Source organism: Zonotrichia albicollis, chromosome 2 (genome assembly GCF_047830755.1).
Source record: "Zonotrichia albicollis isolate bZonAlb1 chromosome 2, bZonAlb1.hap1, whole genome shotgun sequence".
NCBI lineage: Eukaryota > Metazoa > Chordata > Aves > Passeriformes > Passerellidae > Zonotrichia > Zonotrichia albicollis.
Window position 1 is genome coordinate 99,978,706 of NC_133820.1, and position 25,656 is coordinate 100,004,361.

General features: G+C 43.2%; 1 protein-coding gene across 13 annotated transcripts in view; it reads left to right on the plus strand.

Moving 5' to 3' along the window:
* The window catches only part of MAP4K4 (mitogen-activated protein kinase kinase kinase kinase 4), a 162,494-nt gene that overhangs the window by 61,015 nt on the left and 75,823 nt on the right, over nt 1-25,656 (plus strand). For all 13 annotated transcript variants that reach the window (XM_026792989.2, XM_074535803.1, XM_014266610.3 and 10 more), the window contains exon 3: nt 17,281-17,337. In XM_026792989.2, coding sequence (XP_026648790.2) covers nt 17,281-17,337 — 57 coding nt within the window. The remainder of the gene's footprint in view (nt 1-17,280; nt 17,338-25,656) is intronic.

The window sequence follows — 25,656 nt, forward strand, 5'->3', positions numbered from 1 at the left end:
CATCATTAAATGGATAAGCCTTCTTCAAATCTAGCTTTGAGGAACCAAATTATCTTAACCGTATACTGGCAATAAGTCACCAACACTCTGGAGGCACTGTTTTGGTTTTTTTCCCCATTAGGAATGAAATTTGGTGCTCCAAAGGGAGACTCCCCTGTGCAAAAGGTACATAAGCAGGTTGTGATGGTAGACGGGACTACTAAATGCTGACCTTTGCTCATCCTTACAATCTCTTGTGTGCACACTTTTTTCCTGGATATAAGGGCCTGCTGTCCTGTGTTGACTTCCTAGCAGTGACTATGCAGGGACCTTTTGTGAGGATTAATGGTGTTGGAAGCAGTCCTCTTTTTCTTCCTCCCTCCTTGCATTTTCTTTGACTGTTCCTTCTACCATTATGGAAGGGATGCTGCCTCCTTTGTCACGGTATATCCATGAGAAAGATTGTTGTCCAAGTTTGGATGTTCAAAGAGAGCAGAGATGTGAAGAAAAAAGCTCCATTGGCTTGGAGAGTTTTGCCACCCTCCCCTCACTCAGATAATTTTTAGATTGTTCGGGAGTGAGTGTCACATGGGATCCAGTATCAGGTAATCTTGATTGAAGAAATGAAGGCTTTACTCATCATTCACGAGGTGATTCTAACTGGGGGAAATGAAATCCTAACAATACTTTATTTATTAGGTGTTCTCTCTTGAGATTCTGTTTTCTGAGATGAAGGGAATCATCATGGCTGGGAGTACTGAAGATCTGATGTGGAGGAAGAGATGGAAGATAAGGCTGTACTTGCACCTACATGCCATAAATTCAGCTCCCTTGCCATTGACCCATCCAGCAGTGAAAACACAGTCTCTTTTTGTATACAGCTGTTACCTCCTATCTCCCAGAGTTCTGCCAAAGCTGTAGCTGGCGTGGCTCCCTAGGGTAGCTGTGCCAAGCCAGACTTGCAGGCCTCCATCTTTGTTCCTCCCTGGGGCTCATCTGTCCTCTCTGCTCTTTTTGACCCACTCTTTCTCTCAGGTCTTCTCCAGCCTGGAGACATGTAACCCAAAGGCCTTCTTTTTAAGTGAATTTCCTTGAAGGAATCAGACTTCATGTAAGCGTATCATGTATCTCTCTAGTTTGTTTGCTTGGAAGGTATTGGCACAAGCTTGCCTATGATTTCTATCCTGAGACAGCTAAAATTTGTCATTAGTAAGGGTGTACTTTTTGCTAAGTGTGTGACACATTCACAGGAATCATAGAAGTAAAACAAATGAATTTCTGCCTGCAATGAACATGAAAATGAAGACTAGAAAGCTGGAGTGATCTACTTCAAATACCCACTAGTTGTTTTTTTGTTTTGTTTTGTTTTCAATTGCTTGTACTGTAGCTAAGGATGGTTCTTGAAGAGTATAATGCAGCAGTCAATCAGACTTCACTTTTCTTGCTCTCCACCTCTTGTTGAATTTCACACACTGATTCCAGTGCTAGCTATAAATGCAAGTGGCAAACAGTAGAATTAGGTAGATTAAACCTCCCTTAGCTACAGACTTATTCACATAGTGCAGAAGTGTTGGGTTTCTTCTATTTTTTTCCTTTTCCTCTGGAATAGTGTCTCCTGAAATTCTTGAACTAATGAGCAGTCTAAATGGAAGCCAAGCATTATCATTTTTAAGTTTGCATAGAAGACAGTTTGTAAGCTACTGAAGTGATAGTAAAAATGAAAGTAAAAAGCAGTCATCAAAATCCATTAAAGCAAAACCAAACACTTGCTATTTTTTTTTCTTAAATTGAGTGCTGATGTTTGCCAGTAACTTGTATCTGCTTACTTTCTTTGTCCCAGTCATTAGGTTTCACACTGAGGAACCCTTGCTCTGTGCTTCTTGCAGATATTTGGATGTTACAGCTCCTCAGTTTTAATTCTTTGCATCTTGGATGATTCTATCTCTGATCTCTTAGCTTTGCCTCTTTCTTGGCTGCACTTAGGGTTTGTGGCAAAAGTCAGAAAAGGAAGTCCTTTTACCTTTCTGCTGGTGGAAGGTACAAGCTCATTCCCTTCTTTCTGCCATATGGGCATCTTAAATGCTTCCAGCTTTGAATTCTCATGTTTATTTGAACTCAAGCCCAGCATAACATCCAGTTAAGCTTTGGGGGTTTTCTTGATGTTTCAGACGGAAATTCATTGGCAGCTTTGAGCTTTGTTTTGTTTATTTTCTTTCCAGGCATCTCAGTTTGGGATGTGCTGTAGCTAGAAGATGAGAAAGTGCATAAGATCCCTGAGTTTTTTACTTGCCTTTTTTTTTTCCCCCCCACTAAAACAGCATCTCAGGGCCTGATCTAGGTAAGAATAAGACCTTTGGGACAGACCTGTGTACCTATGGGGACCTGACTGTCCTTCAGATTGTACTATCCTTGGTAGGGTAAGAAAGCCCCTGGCTTTCCCTTGGATAGAGCTGGTTGTGGGAACCTGCCTCCTTGCCACAGTCAGGCAGAGGTGAATGATGATGGAAAATGTGTTTTGGCATGTACATGTATGACTCTGTGTGTGTTTTTCACCTTCAGCATTCCAGCCAGAGTTTATCAACTTTGCCAGAGACTGGTCTCCCAGGGCTGCACTTTGCTGGCTGCATCCAATTCTCCTTTGCTTTGTGCCCTGTCGTTCCTGGATGTCAGTAGTTTCCCTGTGTGGTGAAGCTGTCATTTAGCTCACCTACTGGCTGGTGGGTGGGGTGGGATTCTGACTTTTATTGGGGTCTTCTCAGTCAGAGTAGGTGATGTGGATGGTGAAGTGGTCATTGATGCTCAGGGTCAGGTAATGGTACCATAGTCAGCCCTTGGCTTGTTTGTGTGTTTGATGGGGCTGCCCCACACTTGCATAAATATACATCTATCCATGTGTGTGTCCATAACTGACAGCACTTTTTGTCTAAATTTTGTCTTGCATGTGCTTTGCCTGGTGATCCATGGTTCAGTGAAATTGCTTTAAGTGTTAACTATTGCTTGTGCTTGTGTTTTGCAAAACAAGTGCTTGGACTTGTTCTGAATTCTACTTTGACAGCAGTTGCAATAGCTGTGCACTGTATAATTGAGCAATCTATTCCAGCATTCCATCTTCATGTTTTCAGTGCAGACACATGGTTATAATAAACTGTAATGCTTTTTCAGTAATTAGACAAGTGGCTATAAACTTATAAGGAGAACTTTAAACACATTAGAACTTTTGTAAATCCAGTTTTATTACAAATTTAAAAATAGTTACTTTGTTTTAGCTGTCCTCATAGTGGTGTAATTTGGGACAGGCACATCTGGGGTGTGTAGACCCCTCCCCAGCATCTTGGAAATCCAGTCCTGCTGGTGATACAACATTCAGACTGGTGGAAAGGACTTTGTTGTTTCCCTGATGGGAGAAGGGAGTAGAAGGAGTAGGGCAGCATCACAGCTGATTTAATTTTGTTTTCAGTGCATGACACTTAATTGGAAGATTGCCTAATTCTAGGAACTGCTGTTCTGCACCACCATACCACATAATGTAATTAGGTCATTGCTGCAGTGTTTGGTCAGAGTACCTGATTAACACAACTGTTTTCCAGATTCAAATGGTGATTTGTTGAAATGATGGGTAGCTTTTCAGGCAGTGTTGCTCCAACTTTGTAGATAGGTTTCCACATGTCCTAGGAAAGTGACTGAGCAGAAACCGTAAAACAAATAGAAAGCTACTGCTCTTAAAAAAAAAATATTTATTTCTAGTCACCCCTCTTCAATCCTTTTTGTAAGGTTGGAAATGGTGGAACAAATGGTAAAAGATTAAGTTTGGCTACAGCTTTGGCATTATGTATATCTGTCTTTTAAGGATTAAAATTTTTTAAGATTTAAATTCTGAGCGGGATTAAACAGTATTTGCACTTGTGACTTCTAACTGAAAACTTGCAGGAGGTTTCCAGGCTGTTCCCGTAGTCTCTGAGCTGCAGTAGCTGAGATGACTGGTTATTTTGCCAAGAGCCACGCAGCAGGAGGCAGTGTGCTGGTTCCAGCTGTGCTGCAGTCCAGATGTGTCTGGGTGCATCCTTCACAGTCACCTGCATCTGCTTTGGAGATACCAGTGTATCAGCAGAGCCATGGGATCTTTCATGGCTGCCTTTTTGGAAACCAGCCAGCTGGGGATGGAAACTTTGGGTGTGTAGGGCGCTCCTGAGTCAGGGCTGATTGATTGCTGGAGAAATATTTTTTTTGTTTGCAGGGGGCTGGGACTTTCCATCTAAACTGTTTATAGTTTCCCATTTCTGTATTTAGGGGAGATGAGGTGATGGGTCCAGAGATGATCAGCCTGCTGTAGTCATCAGCAGGGCTGGTCCACTGTCTGCTTCCTTTATGCTGTGCCCTGGCCCTCAGCGAGAAGTGCCCCGCTGCCTCTTCTGTTTATGTGAGCATGGCTGCCAAGATGTTTGCAGGGCCAGAGGGGCAACTTTGTTGCCCATGTGGATGGAATGTTCTTCCTTTCTCTTTGCCACCTGAGAAGTGGTGCAGTATTACCTGGGGTTGATGGTCAGAGACAGGGACGACACACTCTCAGAGATCCATGTGACAACAGCCAGTTTTATTGTTCAAACCCAGTTTAAATAGGGGGTTTGAAACACCTGGTTTAAACTGCTGATTGGTCTGCTTGAAACAGTACCCAGCTCTTTGACCAGTAAGATGTCTGCAGCTTAGGATGGAACGTGATTGGGTGAAGTCTCTGTTTAGGTTTGAATCCAGCCTATCCCTGCCTCATCTCAGGACTTGTTTTGAGAGTCTGATATGACCAAATTTATTTGGCAACTACAGGCTAGCTGCAACAGTGACAGTGCAATATTACAGACATTTCATGGATAGTGATGCTGGGCTAAACTACCTGGCTATAACTGGCTACAGAAGTATGAGTCATGCTCCTCAGCTGAATTTTGATCCTTGCTCCTCTTTTGCAGTCTGGGGCAAGAGTAAGTTATCTTATTTGTTCCAGTTTACCAAATGATTTTCAACCAAAAGCTTGGTCTTTCCGACTAGCAATTTTTATATTGTACCTAATGGCAGTTGTGGTTCAGAGCAGTGACTTGTGGTTTGCAGGAATGGCTGATCATGAGCTGAATAACAGTTTTGTGTGTGTTGTGCTGTCATGAGAAAAGAGATTTTTATTTTTCCCAAAGTGCAATTGTTACTAGAAATACTAAAAAAACTCTTCAGTGTATATCCTACCTACAGCTACAGAAGGTGTGTGTGTTGGGGACTAAAATCATGGAATTGCTTAGGTTGAAAAAGATTTTTAAGATCAAGTCCAATCATTAATCAAGCACTGCCAAGTCCACCACTAAATTAGGTCCCCAAGTGCCACATCTGCATTTCTTTTGAATACCTCCACAGATGGTGAATCCACCACTTCCCTGGGCATCCTGTTCCAATGCCTGACCACTCATTCTGTGAAAAAATTATCCCTAATATCCAATCTAAACCTCCATTGGCACAATTCGACTCCATTTCCTTTGGTTTTGTTGCTTTTTTGCTTAGGAGAAGGGACTGACCGCCACCTTGCTACAGCCTCTTCTCAGGTGGTTATAGAGAGCCATAAGGTCTCCCCTGAGCCTTTTTCCCCAGGCAAAGACCCCCCAACTCTCCCAGCTGGTCCTCATGTGACCTGTGCTCCAGACCCTTCACCAGTGTTGCCCTTTTCTGGGCACACTCCAGCACCTCAGTGTCCTTGCAGTGAGGGGCCCAGAACAGAATGCAGGATTTGAGGTGTGAACCACTCTATTGCTGATATGGGCCAGGGTGCTGTTGGCCTTCTTGGCACATTGCTGTGTTTCCTGCCCCTTCTTCCAAAGATCATAAACTCCTTTCTTCTCTGGGTTCCACCCAAAGCGCTTTGTTCAGCCAGGCTGGCCCTTTTCCCTGCCAGCTTGTCTTGCATCACATGGGGATGGGCTGCTCCTGTGCTTTTGAGATTTCCTTCTTCTAGAATATCCAACCTTTCAGGACCCCTTTGCCTGTCAGGGCTACCCTTGCAATGGACTTTGTCAGCCAGCCAGACTATTTCTTCTCTGCTGTGTTGTATTTCCAGCGGACGTCTGCTAAATTAAAGTTCCCCATGAGAATAAAACCCAGTGATAACAAGACGACTTCCAGCTGCTTGTAGAATATTTCATCTGTCTCTTCATCCTGGTTGGGTGGTCCATAACTCCTACCAGGATATCTGCCTAGGCCTTCCCTCTGATTCTTATCCATAAACACTCCACCCTGTCATCACCATCATTAAACTCTAGGCAGTCAAAACACTCCCTAAGACACAGGGCTACCCCACCACCTCTCCTTCCTCGCCTGTCTCTTCTGAACAGTTTATAACCATCCATTGCAGCTCTCCAATTGCATGAGTTATTGCGCCATGTTTCTGTGATGGCAACTCTATAATAGTTTTCCTGCTGTGTGACAACTTCCAGTTACTCCTGTTTGTTGCCCATGCTGTGTGCATTGATGTAGATGTACTTCAGTTGGTCTGTTGATTCTGCTACCTTTTCATGGGAAAAAGCTCTGATTTTTGTGTGGCCATTCTCAAACACTTCTGTGGTTTCCAAAATACCAGTAACCCATTCCATCTTTGCTGTCATGTGAACCTCCATCTGCTGCCTTCACTAGGACAGCAGACTGAAGGACCTTGGTAGCACACTGTCCCTCAAATATTGGCATGGTTCTCCCATGCTTATCTCTAGTGACTCTGGTTTTATCCCTTTCCACTTTCAAACCTAGTTCAAGGCTCTTTCAATGAGCCCTGTTAACTGCTGCCCAGACATCCTGTTTTCCCTTTGAGAAAGGTGTACCCTGTCCATTGCCAGCAGGCCTGCTGTCATGTAGACTAATAGATGACCAAAACCCCCAAAATTCTGCTGAGAACACCAGGCTCAGAGCCAGGTATTGATCTGCTGACTCTTCTGTAGAAAGAAACCTAACAAAGCCTTTTGCACCAAAATAACTTCTGCTTAATCTGTGTTATATTTGCACCCTGAGTTCACAGCAAGGCAGGTAAGGACCAGCTGCAGTGGCAGCAGTACTGCAGCCTTGCTGTGCAAGTTCTCCCAAGGAATGTCTTTCCCTTTTTGTTTGCCACAGCTTGGTCTGTGGAAGCCTGGAGTGTGTTATTTAAGAGTGGTGAACGTGTTTTAACTAGTTTTTGTGAGGCACTTGCTGTGTTCTTGAGTACTTGGTAAAAAATCATTATTGGAGAACACAGAGCCTCCATTTCCTTAATGCTGTTCTTTTCAGTGGATTAACCTGTGAGCTGAATGTGTTGCATAATGGCTTTTCTGTCCTCTGGCCCTTTCACGTAATAAACGTGTTGGCCACAGACTTTGGCAATGCAACTTTCATACTACCCAGGTAGCAACAGAGAGGAAATGACATTTATTTTGGTCATTCTTTTGCTAAATAAATAAATAAATAGAGAAATAAATAAATGGCTCTGTAATTGCTGAGACTGGGGAGGTGTTGTTACTGACTCTGGTATAGAAAGGGTTGTTAGTACAGTCTTGAATTTCTGAGTCAAACTCCTGCTGACAAAGCAGAAATAGTTTGAGGTCTGAAAATACTGCCTGAGTATTTGAAAATAGTTGTGTGGACACAAAGCTGTTTACAGATCACTCGCTGGCCACCAGCCAGTTTCTCAAGGACAAGGTGGTTTGGATTTTTTTTTCCCTTTAGGATCACAGATGTACTTGGCAGGTTATCAGAAGATAAAAATGCTGGAAATAGTCTCCTGGTGCGAATCCTTATTTAATTAAAACATAAAACTTTAGGCCAAATGTTGCTTGTAAGCATCTTGGTAAAATATTTCTGAATTTGTCCTTATATATGGGATTACAGTATAAGGCATGGTCCCCATTCTTTTCAAGAATGCTTCTTACTTGAGTCCTCCTGCAGCATACCTTGTGCTCTACAAGGTGTATTTTAGTTTCAGCAGTTTCTGCCTGGCAAATTCTGGCTTCCTCGTCCATAGTGGCAAGGAGATGTAATGAAAACTGGCACTGATGGTGTTTGTAATGGCTAAGGGAAAGAGAATTGGATAATAGAATATCCATCCTGAGTTGGAAGGGACCCACAACTCTTGATGGAGTGTCTCCCCTCAGTAGGAAAAGTGAAAAGGTTAAAACCATGCAATTCCAGCCCTTTTTGTTGTGTGGGACAGCACTGGAGAAGTATTAACAGTTGAATTTACTATATATACATACATACATATATATAAAAGTACATTTAAGAGTTCATTAACTTTCCTTCTTTAATGCTAATGTTCTGGATTTTTTTTTTTTAAGGCTGCCAATATGAAATCTCTCATTTCAACCATGTTGAGATAACATTCATTACACAGCCTGATTTCCTTGCTCTGCTCAGCTGTATTGTTCTGCTGGGATGGTCTACATGGAAATAGTTCCCCATCCCCTTGCCTCTCATTAATATGAAGCTAGCAGCTCCTCTCCATGTAGTGTGTTTGTTAGCATCTTGGATGCAGCTAGACAAAAGGTGGCACTCTTGATGGGGACATCTGTACAGGACATTGCATGTTGGGCTCCTCTGTGCAGCAGCAACCCCAAAAACATAGTAAAAAGTGAAATAAAAATCAGCAAAGGCAATAGTTCCCCCTTTTCCTTCCCACTATCTTTTGCATTTACAGTGAGGTTTGTGCCTTCCAAAACAATTGTCCATCCATTTAGCACTTTTGAAATAAAAGAAAAAGTTGATTTCCATTTATTACCCCTCCTTGCTGCTCTCCAGGAGCTGCTGGGCATTTCAGGATGGTGCCTCAAGCAGCAGGACCTGAAGCAGCATAGCTGGACACTTCTGTCTGTGACTGCTGGATGCTGCCCGGGGAGGGACGCTGATCTCTCCCTGCCTGTCTCCCATTTCTTGCAGCGGGTCTCTTTTGGCACTGGATGGAATGCAGCAAGGCTGGTAGGGTGTGTGTGGGCTTATTTCTCCTTGTGTCACGGTGTACGACCTCTGACAATGCCTCGCCAAAATGCAGGTTGCTTGCAACAGCGGTGGTGCTTGGAGGGGCAGGGACTAGCTAGGGTTTGATTATTAGTTTTTCTTTCTCCAAGGAAAAGTACATATTTTGTGGCACTTCTATGTACTCAGTGCCTAAATATTTATAATTGTCGAGGACATCTCACCCTCTCTTTCTGAAGGGGTGTGCCCAGCAAAGAGGTGGTTTTTCTGCAAGTTGGTGAGTGTGCACAAAGTGAAATGGGTGCAGACTTGCCTGGGTATGCAGAGGGCCTTGGTCAAAAGGTGTCACTTGCTCCTTTCAGCTGGAAGGCTCTGCTCATCCAGGGTGATGATTACATGTCAATATGAATTCATTTAAAAAGCAGTCAAACAAAGAGAGGCAGCCCCAGGCTTTCCTCATCCAGGCTTATTTTGATGTCACTCTGCAGAAGGGATGGAGAAACTCTGCCCTTTATCTGCCATCTCTCTCAGCTGCAGAAGCACCTGCATTGTTTTAAAGCCCCTGTCCACCCAAGTGGGGACCTTGGTAGGTCCCTTTGGGCCCTGCTTGGTCTGGGGTAGGAACCCGGTGTGGTGCTGGGTGGTTCTGATGCCATGTGGCAGGCACAGGGCTTGCTCTGGTCGCTTGTGGTTCCCTTCAACCTGGCTAACAGAGTCCCTGTTGCAGGGACTTGCTGGCCGTGCCACCAAACTGGGCCTGATGCTCCTTCAGGCCGTGGCCAAGACTCCATGGAGAGCATTTTGTGGTGAAAGTGCCTGTCAAGGTGTAAGATGGGAAATCAGCAGCAGTCTGCATTAACAGACCATGTAATTTTGTATCTACTAGTACATGTTTTATAATCTTGATCTAAATTATCTTCTTGATGTTCTCCATCTGGCTAATTTTTAATTATAGTTGCCAGAAAGAAGTTGTTCTACGTAAAAGAGACCATTGCAGGGCATCCAGAGAGACAAATTGGTGTTAGGAGAGGTGTGTTTAGTGACTGGTAAAGCCATTAAGGTAGGGTGAAGAACTGGTTTGAATGGGGGCCAGCTGATTTTAGCTGATGTTTCCAAAGGAAGCCAAATGTGCTCTAAGCCAACTGTGTCCATGTGGGAGGTATGCCTCTATTCGGATTTAATTATTTTCTTTTGTTTTAGTTAGTTGGGGATTTTTTGTGTTTTTCAGTAGAGTGCTAACTAAATCATCTAGGAAGGTTTAAAACCGGAAAAAAAAAATACAAGGATTAATAAAATCCTCTTTTTGGGCAGCTGAGGGTGCAGACTCTATTCTAAGAGGATATGAGTGATGGTGGTTTCAGTAAAGGTCCCTAAATCTGGACACAGCATGGTGGTGACTGGAAGAATGGGATGATGACTGCAAGGATGGCTCTTGAAGGAGGGTATTGTTCAGGGTGGGGTCTCAAGCCAGTTAGCTCAAGTGTCCCTTTAGAAGCAGCATCTGGTGTGGTGCAGGAAGCTGTGGTGGTCACCTGCAGAGCAGCAGGGTTTGATGCAGTGCCCAGCTGATGACTGGAGTGTCTGGCAGAGGGGCAGCACTCAGCACAGCCTATCTTCCAAAAAGTGTGTGAAGTTTTTGTGGCCTCGTGTGAAAACACGTGGCGGCCTTGCCGCCAGTGTTGCCAGCAGGCCCCTGTTGGTCAGCCTTTCCTGCTTGGTATTTGAGGAATGAAAAACAGGGAAATCTGTAGCCTTCACTTAGTAAGGGAATGTTCTGTGCCATTTCTATGTTCTAGCCAGGAAATGAGCAGTCTTGAAGGGATCCCACTTGGCTGAATGGACTGCAGTCGACATGACTGGATTAACAAAGGACCATCCGTAGTCTTAAACTGCACAGCTGCCCTCCTCTTACTCTCCCCTTTCCCCTGCAACATCCCCTCTCTTCTATCTTTTTTTAATCTATTGCCAAGTGAAGTGTTTCAGTGGCTGTGAGCTGAAACCTGCATGAACGTCAGGCCTCAGGCAAATCTTTCAGGGCTCCTTGGGGAATCTGTGTTGTTTTCCAGGTGAACTGTCAAGAGAGCTGCCTGCCTTTGCAGTTCTCTTTCTGTCTTCTCCCATCAGACCAAAACATCTCCTGCTGGTGGGTGCGATGAAGGGGGTGGGCTGCAGGGCAGTGTGCTGGGAGCCAGCAGAGATGCCTTCTGACTGAGCTCTGCAGTTGACCTGTTGTTATCCTGGGAAAGTTAGATTGTGGCTTTCTGCCATGCTTTTCCCACCATCCTTTCTCCCCCCTCCCCTTTCTTTTCTTCCTATTTAGGCAATGAGCTGTTTAGGAGAAGGAAATGCCTCTGATAATGTATATCCAGCATCTTTCACAGTGGGAAAGCTACCACAAAACTAGGAATCAAAGTAAAAAATCAGTGAATAGAACTCTCTTTTTTTCTTCCTAGTGGGAAACATCTTTTCACTCTCTACTCAGAAGAACAAAACCGATAATAACTGTGTATCTTTCTGTGCATTATTTCACAGAATGCAGTACTATGCATGAGTAAATTGTCATTATTATTTCTTCAATAGGCAGCTAGTGAGCCTGTGGATATCAAAAGCAGGATAGAGAGCATGTTATTTTCAGTTTTGCTTTCCAGGCATTTGATGTCAAGATTTAGACAGAAGGAAAACACAAGAGCTCTGTCCTGTCTTTGACTTTAACAGTGACAGTCTTTAACAGCTCTGGTTGGTTTGGGTTTAGAAATCATCTAACGGGATGACTTCTTCTTGTGTATTTCTGCAGTGATTTTCCTTGTTTTTGCACTCAGTTTTTTTTGCTCGATTTTATTCTGGAAGTACTTTTCATGCCAGATAAACATTATCCTTTTTGTTTACAAGTTCATCTCCTTTGCTGGAGCATATGATTATTAGAATGCTATATCAGTAGAAATAGCATAATTTTGGCTGCAAATGTAGTTAGGTAGACTTTTTGCTTAAGAACACTTCATTATTTATTTATTATTTAAGTTTTTGGTTTTGACCAGGGGGATTGTTTTCACTTTGTGCCATTCTGTCTTTTTGCCTGTCCAAAATATGTTCTGTTTCCTCCACAAGCACTACTCCCAATGCTTTTCACAGGGTAGACCTGATCTTTTCAGGGTGTGGAAAAAAAATGCCATGTAGAGTCCAAGTTTTCACAATGCAAAGTTGATCAGTCTACAGCTTTATATGTTGCCAAGTGACAGAAAGAGCTGATGGTAAACATGCCTTGGAATAATAAGTTATCATTTATTGCACTGGGGCGTGCAACCCAATAACAGAGTATTGCTTCATGGCCTGTGGCCTCAGGCTGGTAGGAGTTAAGAGTCAGCTGAATGAGAAGTGAAATGGAAAGTTACGTTTGCCATCGGGGCATTGTACAGCCCTCAGTGCTAAGAGGTGGTGCTGTGGTATTTTCACTTGATGGCATGTCTAAATCTGCTGCTTCTGTGTGCAGTGTGGCAACTGAAATTGGATTAGTAGTTCGTTTGTTTTTTGCAGATCAATTCCTCTTCTTTCTGCAACTGTCAGCATAGAGTACTGGGAGCTGGGAGAAGTTTACCAAAGACTTAATTGTGTACAGGGCACAGGATAATCCAAACTTGCAAGTAATGAGTCACAAATGGTGCATTCCTTCCTTAATGTGTGATGTTGTCCCACATGCTGCTTCCATGCCATTTAGCTGGGGAGCAGGCTTCCAGGAACAGCCTTCCAGAGGCATGTTAATCCACAGGTCTGAAACTGTGTTAGTAGGAGAATACGTTGCTGTGACATAAATATCTTGGGTAATTGGGGAAGGTAGGGTGGGGAAAATAGGTAAATTAACTGATGGAATTTCTTTTGCACTTAATTTGCATAGTTCTTTGACAACATTAAGGCACAAGAGAAAAAGAGCACCATGAAAAACAGCACATAACACCACTTGCCTATGAACTTCTCTAAACTAAAAATTTTACAGTAATAACGTGTGCAAAGAAAGAAAGAGGCAAGAAGTAGGTGTATTAACTGACTTGGAGGGTGTGGGAAGACTTGAAATTTATTATGTTCTGCATATCTTGGCAGTCTACCACGGATTCCCCTTGCCCCTCTGCTTTTCAACATGCATAAAGCCCACTGAGATGAGAAATAAACACCATATTGCTATCAGACATGACTAGGAATGTGCTTAAGTAGTGGATTCAGTTTAAGATCCAGTTAAATGCTGCAGTATTGCTGTGTTGATGAGAACTACAGCTCTATGTGTATGAACTTGCAGTCATCTGCATGAGAAGAAAGAGGACAAGATTTGAGGTTGGCAATCTCAATTCCATTGGCTTGATCATCCCAACAGGCCATTTAAAAATGCAGTGGTACAAGTAGCACTCTTAAAAATATTCTTAGGCTGCTTCCTTGGGAGGATAAACCAAGTGCTTTAATATGAATAGAGCCGTGAAATGAGGGAGAGAAAAGTGGGGAGAATGTGTAAGAAACAAGAAGTAGTTCAGAAATTTTGGTGAATAAAATCTTAATGTGGTCTAAATGAAGGGAATGTGTTGGCAGGCTCATTTCCATGGGGACAAGCTGACAGTGCTGATGTTTTCTTGTGGTTCCCATGCTGAAACCCAGTAAGCAGCAAAGTCTCACTCCCGGGATGAGGGAGCCTTTTCTACCTGTTACTGTGCCACTGCTTGAAGAAACCTCTGCAGCTTCCTCAGTCCATTGGCTCTGGAGACTGTCACCTTATGCTTAGCAAGGTCCTTCTAGGTTGCTGTTGTCTTCATTGCACGTTTCATATCCACACAGCATTCTGGCTGTGGGACAGTACCTTGTGATCCTCAGCCTCTGATATTTGGCGCCTAGCAATATTTTAAGAACCTGCTGTTTTCAGTTAGCATGGGTTGCATTTTGCAATATTGCAGAGCTTTTCAGGTATCTAAATGGTAATTGCTAACAATTTGCCTGGAGAAACAAAGCTGCAAGAAGCTCTGCCTTGCCATGGGGATGGGGATGCCTGGATGCCCTGAGGGGCCATGTGTCCACACTGCATTAAAGCAGAGGCCTCATTCTGCATGAAAAATGCTATCCCAGTGGAGAGGTGTTGCTGAGATGCGGTGTCTGGATGGAGCCTTGATGGTTACTGCATTTGTAAAGTGCCCTGTGAGCAGAATTTAAATAAATTTTAATCCCAGGAGATTGAGTTCAGAGGGTTTCTCCCATCTATGATTTCTGCAGTTCTTTCTTCACATTCAACCACATTGCAATTTTATTATTACTCTCTTTAACACTGACAAATTTTTCCAAAGCAAAAGCTGGCCGTGAAAATCTGACGATTGGTTTCCAAAATGGGAATGCTTAGCCATTTCATGTTGCAAGCAAAATTATACCAGCATGCTAATAGTTTGACAGGTCTGTTCTTGAGCAGAGCTGTTAAGCAAATAAACAAACAAACAAATACTCTGCTCATGCTTATATGCTGTGCTTGTGGTGTTTGTTTTTTCCCGCCCTCTGAAAATATTTTTAATGAAAAGAATGTGGCTTCAAATGTCTTTTTTACCTCTCTCATAGAAATTAATGTAATGCAGGCCATCCCTCCTCCTCCCCATATGTTGCAGATTTTTAGAGTATGAGTGCTCCATACATTATGAAAAGGGTATTTGGGGTAATTTTAAACAATATTCTGAAGTGACCAGGGTTTAAATTTGGTCTGGGATACTGAGCAGACCACACTTCCCACACTCTGCAGTTCCCTTGCTTCCAGTCCCTTAGGAGGATTATGTAGAAGCTTTTCCCTTCCCAGAAGCAGCAAAGTGAAACATGAGCAGTGGCTGTGTTCTGCTGTAGCTGGCCCCAGATTTCATAGGGACACTCGTGGAGGCACCAGCAGGATCCCGTAAAGCTGCAGGGGTAATGTGTCAGGGCTGGTGCACATTAGTCATCCTGAGTGGGCCAGTCTCACAGGGAGGAACACTGACTTCAGAAAAGCTGTGAAGTCGAGCACTGGGAAATTTTAGGTGTCTCTCTGGAAATAGCAAGCCCACCAGTAAAAAGACAAATAGAGTAAAAATTCCATGAAAATGGCATCCTGTGCTGCTACTTTGCTCTTCTGCATGCCACATTTTCTGCTTGAGTATATTTTGCCACCATTTTAGCACCTTCACTTTGCTGCAGAGTGAATGGGGAACTGTATTTCACTGCTTTTTAAAAAAAGTTTCTCTCTTCAGACCTCCTTAGTGTTGTGAGGGTTTTTTCTTCAGAGATGTCTTTGTTTCTGTTATCTTTAGCATATTCTTTTTGTACCTAAAACTGTACTTCCCATGCCCTTGGGCTTTCAATTCCTTCCACAAAGCTGTGGAAAATGGGGGCAGAGAGCAGGCATTTTTCCACCTTAGTGTAAGCCATTTTCCCCTCCTTCCTTGTGGGATGGTAAGTCCTGAGGAGAAGACCACAGGCTTTTGTCATTAGGCAGACATCCAGGGTGGGAAATTGGAGTTGGAAATCTCCTGGGCTTGCTGAAAGACTTTGGTTCGAGAAGTAGTAAGGTCAAGGTGAGGTCAGTGTTGGCTACTGCACACATTACGACCCCTAACTTTGTTTCAAAATCAAAACCAGCTTGAGACCAAGCTGTAAAAAGAAATGCCTGTGGTAAAGCCAGTTTACAGAGCAAGCAAAGCCTGAGCACAGTAATGTATTTATAGAAAGCACGTGGATTGGTTAGTAAGGGGGAGAGTGAAGCACAAGAAGAGTTGTGGAAGAAGGCTGAGGCAGTGAATTCTGCAGCATTTCGTCCTTTTGAATGCACCAACAATGCCTGGCCATTACCTCCATGGAGGCCATCATAAGGTGTGAAGGGATTAGGATTTCTCTAAAGAGACTAGTGGTTTGGGGTGCTTCAGTTCTGGGGGGCCAGTCTCAAATGACCCTGTAAAGAGGTTAATGTTAGTCCAGGCAAAAAATGCACTATTCATGTCCATCATGTAGGTTTCTGCCTAGGAAACTCAGAAATTGGTGGGGAGAGAAATAAAGGAACTGTGACTTCAAGTTAAACGTTCAATTGTGTTCTTATCATTATTTGTGATAAAAGTGACGACATTTAATGGGCATACCTGTTGCTAGAGAGCTTGACTGATGCAGATAAGAACATTTGGAGATGGTGCTTGGGAAAGTGGTTGGGAGCCTGGGCTGTTTGACTGCTTTAGGATAGACTGCTGAGTGTTACACTGCTGAGTGTAACAGTGGAGAGCTGGAAAATACCAATATTGGGACCATTTCTAAGTGCTTGTTTAGGGAAAAATGTACACAACAGCTAACTGATGTCTCCACCTCATGTAAACATAACACTGGAGAGAAAAAGGCTTTTGTTAGAAGTCAGCTGAGTCGAGTTACAGCCCACCAGGGCTGGAGGGGCCTGCCATGCAGCTTGCCTCCCAGCCCTGTGATCTGCATCCTGCTGGCTCCAGCTCTGTTTTCACTGCAGAACAAACCAGTTTAATTTCCTGGACTGCAATTCCCTGCCCCACCCCACAGTTTGTTTTTTCTGTGTTAACTTTCTGCCATTTTAGTGATCTCAATCAGCTTATCACATGATACAATGAGTGCCAGAAGGAGCTCAGCGCTCCTGGGAGAAATATGTGACAGGAGGCTGGAAGGAGGCAGAGGAAGGAAGGGTAGGAGCTCCCTGCTGCAGGAGCTGGGATCTATTAACTCAGCTCCAGCTGTACTGAGAAACTGTTCCCGTACCGTGGCGCAGCTGAAGGGAGATGACGTCTTTTTCTTGTCTGGCCGTTGTGAGACAGGCAGAGAGCTCTTGCAGGTCTGATGCATCCCTTGCAGAAACCCCATGTTTTTTACTTGGAAAGACCAAACCAGTGAGAAATGTCCTAAGCCCTAATCATGGGCTAACTGTGCTTACTAGGTAAAGCATGTAATATATCACCGAGGTACTAGGTATTGGTTCATACCTAGTATGAACCTAAATAAAACATGCAACACGTGGAATTTATTCTGGCATCATAATAAGCTATCATTACTGACAATGAGCTTTGCTAAAGTAAACAGAAGGGAAGCTGTGAATATAACCCGTTTGTACTTGATAATCATTTTAATGTGGAGAAAAAAAAAGGTGCTAAAATTTGAAGAGGAGCACTTTATATTTGTTACTGTTGTTTTAGCTATCTAGAGGTTTTGTGGTATTTCCTAGGAAGTATCAGAAGGGAAGTATCGTTGCTGGGGAAAACCCAGTGACTGTAACTCTTGTCCAAGTGTTTTGCTCTGTGTAAGCTGAAGGGATGGGTGAGGTGCTGGTGCTGACTGTTCTCTCTCTCTCTCTCTCACCAGGGTCGCCATGTCAAAACGGGTCAGCTGGCGGCCATCAAGGTCATGGATGTTACTGAGGTGAGTAGAAGAACCTTCTGCTTCATTAACAGCTGTGTAAAATTTAATCATGAGATGGTATAAGGCTTTCATCACATTTCTGTTGAAAGTCATGGTCCTTGCATGTGAATGTTTGCTCTCTGCTTGCAGGACCTTACCTCTCCAGTCCATCTGCCTGAGATTTCTGTGTGCCTGTGTGCTGGGGCATTTGCCTCCAAAAATTGCATTGTCCAGTCCCAGGGCATATTGGGTGCATGTAGCACTCTCTTTTCAGGAATTTCTTAGAAGAGGGGGAAAAGGTTCAGATTGCTTGCTTCGCACTTGTTTTCTCTGAAAAGCAACATCTTGCTTTTACCAAAGAAGAAGGTGAGGTGTCTGCTTGTTGTAGAGGACAATGTTCTTCCTGGTACATCTGCAGCCTACAAAGGGCATATGTTTATTCAAAGGAATGAGTCCCTTGTAGTTCCAAGAAGCCTAAAAGCAGAAACATCTGCAGGAACGATGAGCAGATTGCTAACAGAATTCAGCAATGTAAAGTAGTTACAGTAACTGACCCATGGGGATTTACTGTGGAGCTTTAGATGGGAAAGAGGGGAAATTAACCCAGTCAAAGAAATAAAAAATATATGCCTGTATTTGAATCCTTGGGCATCTTGCAGTTTATGCTGTTCAAAAAGCAATCAGTTTAAATTAAGTTTTCAAAACAGATGAAGAAGAGCATGGGCTTCTCTCTGTTACTCTGTGGTATGTAGAGTTCCATTCACAAATTAACAGTTTCAAATTTAAAATTGGATGAGATACTCCCATGTGATATCTGCAAAGCTTGACTGATACTGCTCTTCTGGAGAGAGGTTGTGCCTTTTCAAACTGTCATATTCTTCTGAGCTCCTCAGTCTTACCCAGGGGGAAGAATAACATTAATGTGTGTATATTGTACACAGCTGGTGGGCTTTGGCCAGGATGGTTACAGCAAGCAAAACTTCTGCAAGGATATTGCTGCAGAATATTTTATAGCTTAGTATGGGTATAGGTGCAGCAAGTAAAAATGGCCTTAGACACAAGGTCTTGGATGAGTGGTGGGGTGTAATGGGTAAACAGGTAGGAGAGGAGGAAAACAAGAGACAGGGTTAGGTCAACTGATAGGGCTTCAGTCTTATCTCTGAATCTCTAGTGATCGATGGGCAGTGTGACTGTTGCTCTCTAACTTCAGCTGTTGTGTCTGCCAACAGCTAGATTCCTTTTTTGCCAGATGGCTTGATAAAGATCAATTTTCAGCTGAAGATTTTCAAAAGCTGCCTTCATGAGGAGGCAATGCTTTTTATGCTGCAGTTAACAAGCAGAGAAACCAAAGAGGAATGAAGGTACATTGACACACAGTGAATGTTCTTTGCACAGCAAATGTTTTCATCTGTGCAGCAGTTTTGCACAGGGCAGCTTGCTGGACTGTGCATGACAATGGCTTCTTCCATAATACTGAGATTGGCTCTATTGCACACCCTCTGTTTTTAATAGCATGTATTAATCACAAACAGTTGTAATAGAGAGGTTGCACATAAAAAAGAAAACAGTTGAAAAATGCTGTCTTTAGTATGGCTAAGTTCATATTGGAGGAGTAAGTTTTGAAACTTACTGTAATTTTTGTCTGGTTTTGAAAAGCAAGTTGTATATTGGCACTGTCTTTTACCTCATAAGTACAGTGCTTTTTTAGGGGATGAAGGAGGGAGGAGTTTGGAGATTTAGCTAGCCCCATGCAGCTTAAAAGTATTGTCATTCCTACCAGGGGAGCTCATGTGTTTTTGCTTCAAAGAAAAGAGCTCACAGAGACTAAAAATGTGTAAGTTCTTCCAAGTTGTACTAACTCAGCTCCAGTTTTTAACACCAGGCGTGGGTGATACTCTTGTATGTACCATTTTCTCAGTGGCAAATGTGGCTGCAGGATGTTCTTGTCCAGCCTTGCTCACTGATTCCTTGCCTGTTTCCCAACATTTGTGCAGGCACAGCTGCCTTGGGGTCAGGTGGTGACCTGGATCAGTGAACAGGCTCTAGTCCCAGTTTTAAAATACCCTTACTCCTCTCCTTCCCCTGGTTACTTATAGCCTGGATTGGTTCATTGATTGAGTTCAGCACATGATGTTGCAAACTCTGGTGTGGTTGCTATGAAGAAGGTGGCATGACACTGGAAAAGATCCAGTCTGGCCATCAGGGAGAAGGGGCAGTGTAGCTCAAATTGATATTTCTGCCAGAGAGCCATATCCTCAAGCCATAGCTTCAGTTCCTCAAGGATTTGTTTAATGAACACCTCCTTTGCTGGCAAACAATGTGGGTCCATCCTGGTCCTAGCTCACCACAACTTATGGGGACAGTGGGAGGAGTGAACATGGGGACAAAGGGGGCAGTGACTTCCACCATTAGCATTCTTCCAAAAGAAATGCTGAGGGAACCACAGCCAAATTCACCTTCTCTGCCTGTTTTAAGAGCTACAGTTAGATGAACTGCTAATGGTAATACTGTATCCATGCCCATGGAGAAAGAGGCTTGAGTGGAAACTTTCACAAAACTGAAATTGTGGTTTTCTGATGAGTGGTTGCTTGAAGCTGTAGGTGATTTGTGCCTATGTGCATGTTTTATTGGCAGTGTTATGCCTTTCTGCTTAAATTCAAGCGGTGCCATGGGGGATATCTGATTATTCTGACTAACCTGAACTGAGAACAGACACAAGACTTCCTTTCTTCTGGGATACCTCTGATCCAGTGCTTATTTTGCCAAATGCTTAACAAATTAGAAAACCTAATGTATTGGCATGCTCTGTGGGCACACCCCAGATTTTCAGTTTTCAAGGCCATGATTCTGCAATTCACACATTGCTCAGGATCAGTGAAGTTATGTCAGTTCTAGGCTGTAAAGCTTTGATCATCCACACAGGAGGGATGTCAAAGTCAGAGTGAAGGCTTTCCTTAAAATGTTTTGGTTGGCATGAAGAAAATGAGGTATTATAACCTCTGACTCGAGGCATTGGAAGAAATATTACAACTCTGGAGTGCACATGGCACTGTGGAAATGCTCTTCATCCTTCTTATCTTTTCTTGTGGTTTTCTCTTTAGATTTTAATTTTGAAAAGAATGGTGGCAAGGATGAGAGAAGAGGAGGTGGGCTGAAGCCTATCAGCTTGATCTTTGAATAAATTATGACTAGTTAGTTCTGCTGCCTGAAATGTTGGGGGATGTCAATGTACATAAAACTCCCCTGCCTCTTCTAATTTCCTCTTTTCTAAACAAATAAGGAAAATACTTAGAAGACTGGATCTTTACTGATCTTGAGATCTGCAGCACTAAAGCAAACGCTAATGGAACAGTAAGACCTGTAGATCTATAGGTATCACTACAGAATGGTGCACAGGTACGCCTTCTTTTCACTTTTGAAGGGCAAAGCTGCAGTGCATGTGGGCTGAAAAAATTTCACTGGAGTGCAGAACAAATAAAACCAAAAACCTCACCAGTTTTCATCAATGGAAAGCTATTCTTATTCCTTGTTGCAATGAGCCCAATGACTGTAAAAGGGGAACAGTGCAAGCTATTGGCATCTGTGTGCTTTAAAATTTTTTTTACAAAATCTGCATATGTAGGATGAATCTCACGCTGCATGCTTCTTGTGAGGGAGGCATTATATGTAGTCTGTTGTTAATCTTTCTAATGTAAGGTCTCAGTTCCTTTTATGACATTGGTTTGGAGAAGGTGGTGTTCAGTCCATGTTGATCCCTTCCACTCACTGACCATACTGTTAGGTTTCCATCATCATAAGATTACCATGACTCCCAAGATTTAGCAGTCCCTGTGTACTTAGAAGAATCTGTTTTCTTGTGAAGCAAATAGCATTTAAAACCTTAGCAGAGCTTAGTTGGCAAATCTGCCTGCATCCAAGCTGTTAACTTGCATTACACCCTAAAGCCTGACTCTGCTCTGCTTTGGAGCCTTTCCTTGCAGCTGCACGGCTGTTTCCAGGGTTGCTTCTGTGTTCCACTTCCAGCAATGCTTTTCTCTTTGAAAAGTTTAGTAACTGATTTTGAGGGAAAAACACAATTGCTTCTCTTCTGTTTGTTATAACCCCTGACGCTGCTGCTTCTTCCTCCTACCTCTTCCCACACACGCTCTTGGCATCCCTTGGGAAAGTTTTCCGCATGCCTTTTTTAATAGCAGCATTTCTCAGCTCTTGTGCCCAGTGTTTTATGAGTTGTCCAATCTAGTCTGTGTAAAATTTTGCTAAGTAAACAACTGGATACTGTATCCTGCTGATTTATGAAAGAAGTTGGATTGCTTTTAGAGCTTGCCTGTCTTGCTCTTTCTGTGTGTCCTCTGCAGAAAAGTTAGCAACCTCAGACCAAAGCCTCCACGCCTGCAGAGAAACATGGCACATCTCCCACACCTAGACAGGAAAGGTTCCCTGAGTTACTCATTGCCATCTTCCTTGCTCTGCTGACTCCTTATTTCTGTTGCAATAGGAAAGTCACTTGGTTTGTTGTGAGTCTGTATCTTACAGCCTAGTGGCCATAAGATAAACTACATGAACTACAATCATGTGGATGATTTGTCCATTTTCCATAGGACATCTCAAAGCAGTCTGCAGAAAAACTGCTGTTAAATAAAAACATGGGTTCCCACATGAACTAGCATACAAAATGAGGGAAAAAATGACATAATAAGCCAAACCAAAAGTTTGCAATATTATGTTCTTGTTTTCCCCATGAAAACTCAAAGACAATCCATGGATTTCAATCTATTTGAAGAAGGAAAAATAAAAAAAGCTGATGGCTTACTCTGGAAGATTGGGAAATACAGACCCTTGTGGCCCACTGCAACAGAACTGGGTCAAGCCAGCCTAGAGAAGCTGAATAGGGGCCATCCTTGTAGTGTAGAGATATGAATGTAGTGCTTTTACCTGGCTTTATCTGGCTTAGTGCAGCTGCCTGATAAAGTACTTATGTACCAGTCTGGGGCTGTACTTACTGTGAAGTTAGCCAAAGCAAACCTAAAGTTACCTGAGTTACCAAAAGTCTGTGGCCTTCCAGTGTTTCATAGGAGTCACTTCTTCTTAATGTGAATTGGGGGAAATTGGTAAGGGACCTAAAAATCCAGATTGTTCCATGGAGAGTACTGGCACTCTGCTTGCTTGTCCCTGCAATGAACGATTGCTTGCTACTAGTCTGTACAACATTTTGCAGTCTTTGGTTAAACAGTTACCTGGCAAAATAAAGAAGTGTTCTGTGGAAAAGAAAAAAAAAAAAGGAAAGCTATTTACAATCTTGACAGCCTTGCTGTCCAGTTCTCCTGAAGCTGATTAACCTCTGATCTCTTCTAGGGATTAGGTTAAGGGAAAAAAAAAGTTGCTGGGAATTATATATTACAGTTCAGAGGAAAACAGAGCTGGACAGAGTGGTCCCTTGAGCTGTAACATCTGGTTTTAGGGGAGGTCAAAAAGAGCTACAATAGTCTTGCAGCCAGTAGGGCAGCCTTTGGTGAACTGCAGAGCATTTGTATAATTGACTATTTCTTTCTTTAACTGAGATCCCTCACCTACCTCTGCCCTTACCCAGCAGCTTGGCACAGTTCTTCCCCCTGCTTTTCCATGGACCTGATGCCAGGAGGTTCAGCCCTGTGTGCTGGTGTCTGTGTGGGACTGGGCTCTGCTGCAGCTCCATGCTGCTTTTTATTCTGCAAGGCTCCTGTTTGGGTCAGGCAAAGGTGGTCCTGTCCATCCTCGGGGTGAGGGCAGGGCACAGAGCCTTGCAGGGGTGCCAGACATGTCACAGCACTCCTGCCCTTGGGTGGCTGGGACGTTTCCTGGATTGCCAGCTCATAGTTCTGACAGAGTAGAGTGACATTTAACTCTGAAAAGCCTTTTGTCCTTAGAAGGAACAGTGACTTTATCTCCCAGCAAGGCAGACACATCTAACACCTGGCTTAAGTCAGAGCTTCAATTTCTGGACTCAACCCAAGAAATTTCATGGAGCAGTGCTGGCACCAGTTGGGATAAAGGGCAAACTTCTACTCTCTTCATCTGATTATTCAGGGGTTAGCAAGATTGTTAGGCTAGAGAAGCTTATTTGGAAAGGGGAGGATGTCTGGTTTGATGCAGTTGCAAGGAAACTGAATAGGGAGCTTCACAGGCAGTTTGAGATCAGGGGAAAAAGTTGTGGCTCTTAACAAGCAGTTTGGGAAATTATACTCTGGAGAGGGCTGATGTTGAGCACTAAGGCTCTGCATTACTGTGTCCCTGTGAATAGCAACTTTGCACTGACACTGTGTGCCAGGGAAAAATTGGCAAAGGACAGAGAAGAAAATGGATGTAAAACATTCACACATGCTTGTTTCTCTATGCTTATTTCAACCTATGTTTTCTCCTTATGCAAGATTGCCACCTGAAAGGAAGATGCTTTGCATGCACAGCCCATCTCAATTGTCTTTGTGGGCATACCTCTCTATGTATTTTAACAAGCTTCTCTTGGAAACCTGACTGTTTCAAGGCTGAAAGAAACAGATATGTTCCTTTTGCCATGAAGATCCTCGAGGGCACCATTGCAGCACCTCTCAACAGTCATAGGGGTTTGGCTGTAAAGGTTTCATGGTGCTCGTTCAGTAGGATTCCTGTTGCATGGCTTTTTCAGTTGAGGCTGGGCAGTGGCTTCATGCTCAAAGTTGATTGTGGAACACAATTTGAATAAAGTGTAAAGAAAGCAGTGTTGACTCTGCCTTCTCATCTGTATGCTTATGTCTGATGTGCAGGGTTGTTGTCCTGTCTAGCAGAAAATGTTTTACCAGTGCTCTGTAAATTGAAATGTAGTTTAGATGACATGACCTGAAGTCACGGTTACATAAAGGGCACTTTGCTGTAGTTTGCAGTGTAGAAGAATCTCCTTTGTTGTAGGAAGATGGCTTTAAAATTTTGCCTACCTGGCTTTAAGAGAACCAGATAAGATTCTGCTATAGCACGGCAGGGGATGCTCAGGATATACTCCTCAGCTGTGGCACCAAGATCTGTTATTGCTCATCAGTATATGAGAGCACATGTTTAATATTGGAGCATAATGGAAATGGCTGCAGCTGACTTCCATAGGCATGAGAATAGGATTGCATATTAAGAAGATTTCTCTGCAAGTCTTGAGCTCTTTCGACAAGCCTGGACTTGTTAAAAAATTTCTTTGCTTTGGTCTGGTGCAGCTGCAGTGACACACTGAGAAAGAAAGAGTAAGTCATCCAGGTGAACTTGTTACCATCCTTGGGCACGGTTACTTGTCCAGGTGGGCAGTACTCATGCATTTATGCTCTAATACTGTGCCTGTTTTTCTTCAGTCATTAGGCTTGATACCTGCAATCATCTGAAGTCCTACTGTTAGCAATGACAAAGAGGTCACTAATGACACGTGGTTTCATATACAAGTGACTGCTGGCATCAGTCTGTATCCTGGACTCTGAGCCTTTACCACTGTTAGTATTAATGTGGGCAGCATGCAGATGCTTTCACAGCTGAGATATTTTACCTACAGGTCATACCTGTTCTAACATGAATTTGAGCAATAATAACCTGTGCAAATTCTGGTGATGGAGCATTTCTTCTGAGCTGAGAGGAGCATTTGTGCAGGTGGCCTCAGTGCAGGTGATTTGCTGCTGCCTTCCCCAGTGCTGAGCTCTGATTGTCTCAGCTGTCTAACAAGGCTCGAGTTCTGATGGGAAACAAATGTTTTCTGTGCAGGTAATGGCAAAAAGAACGGGACTGCATTTTTAATCATTTCTATCAGACACAGCACAGCTCAATTTACCCCCAGTGAGTCAGACATACTGTCTACTCAAGGATAACAAGGCAGCCCTGTCAATACAGTGTTAGAGCATGTGTGCTCTTGCCAGTTTGGGCAGAGTGAAACCAATAAGGATTGTGACACAGAGCATTGTGCTTTCATTTTAGCACATTTCTAGGCTGAACTCGGGTCTGCTGAGTATCCTTCCTGTCTGCATAGGCAACCAAAATATCCCAGGTCCAGTATAAGCTGCTATCTTTCAGAGATACACTTTAAAATCTGGCTTGGGCATTAGGATCAAAGTCAGGGGAATTAATTCTCTGTTTATATTAAAGGGGATATATCTGCCTGAAATGTAATCTCTCTTGACTGTGTTTAATTGTATTCTTATAAACTGCACCTGCCTGTGGGCTCCTCCTGTTTTTGCTGCAGCATTCCATATTTTTATCTTGACTTCCTAAGGAAATGAGGCTTCTTGGTGATACCGAGCATGTCCTGCCTTCTTTTCCACCAAATACCATTTGGATCTGCTGGTCAACTTCAGCCAAGTTTAA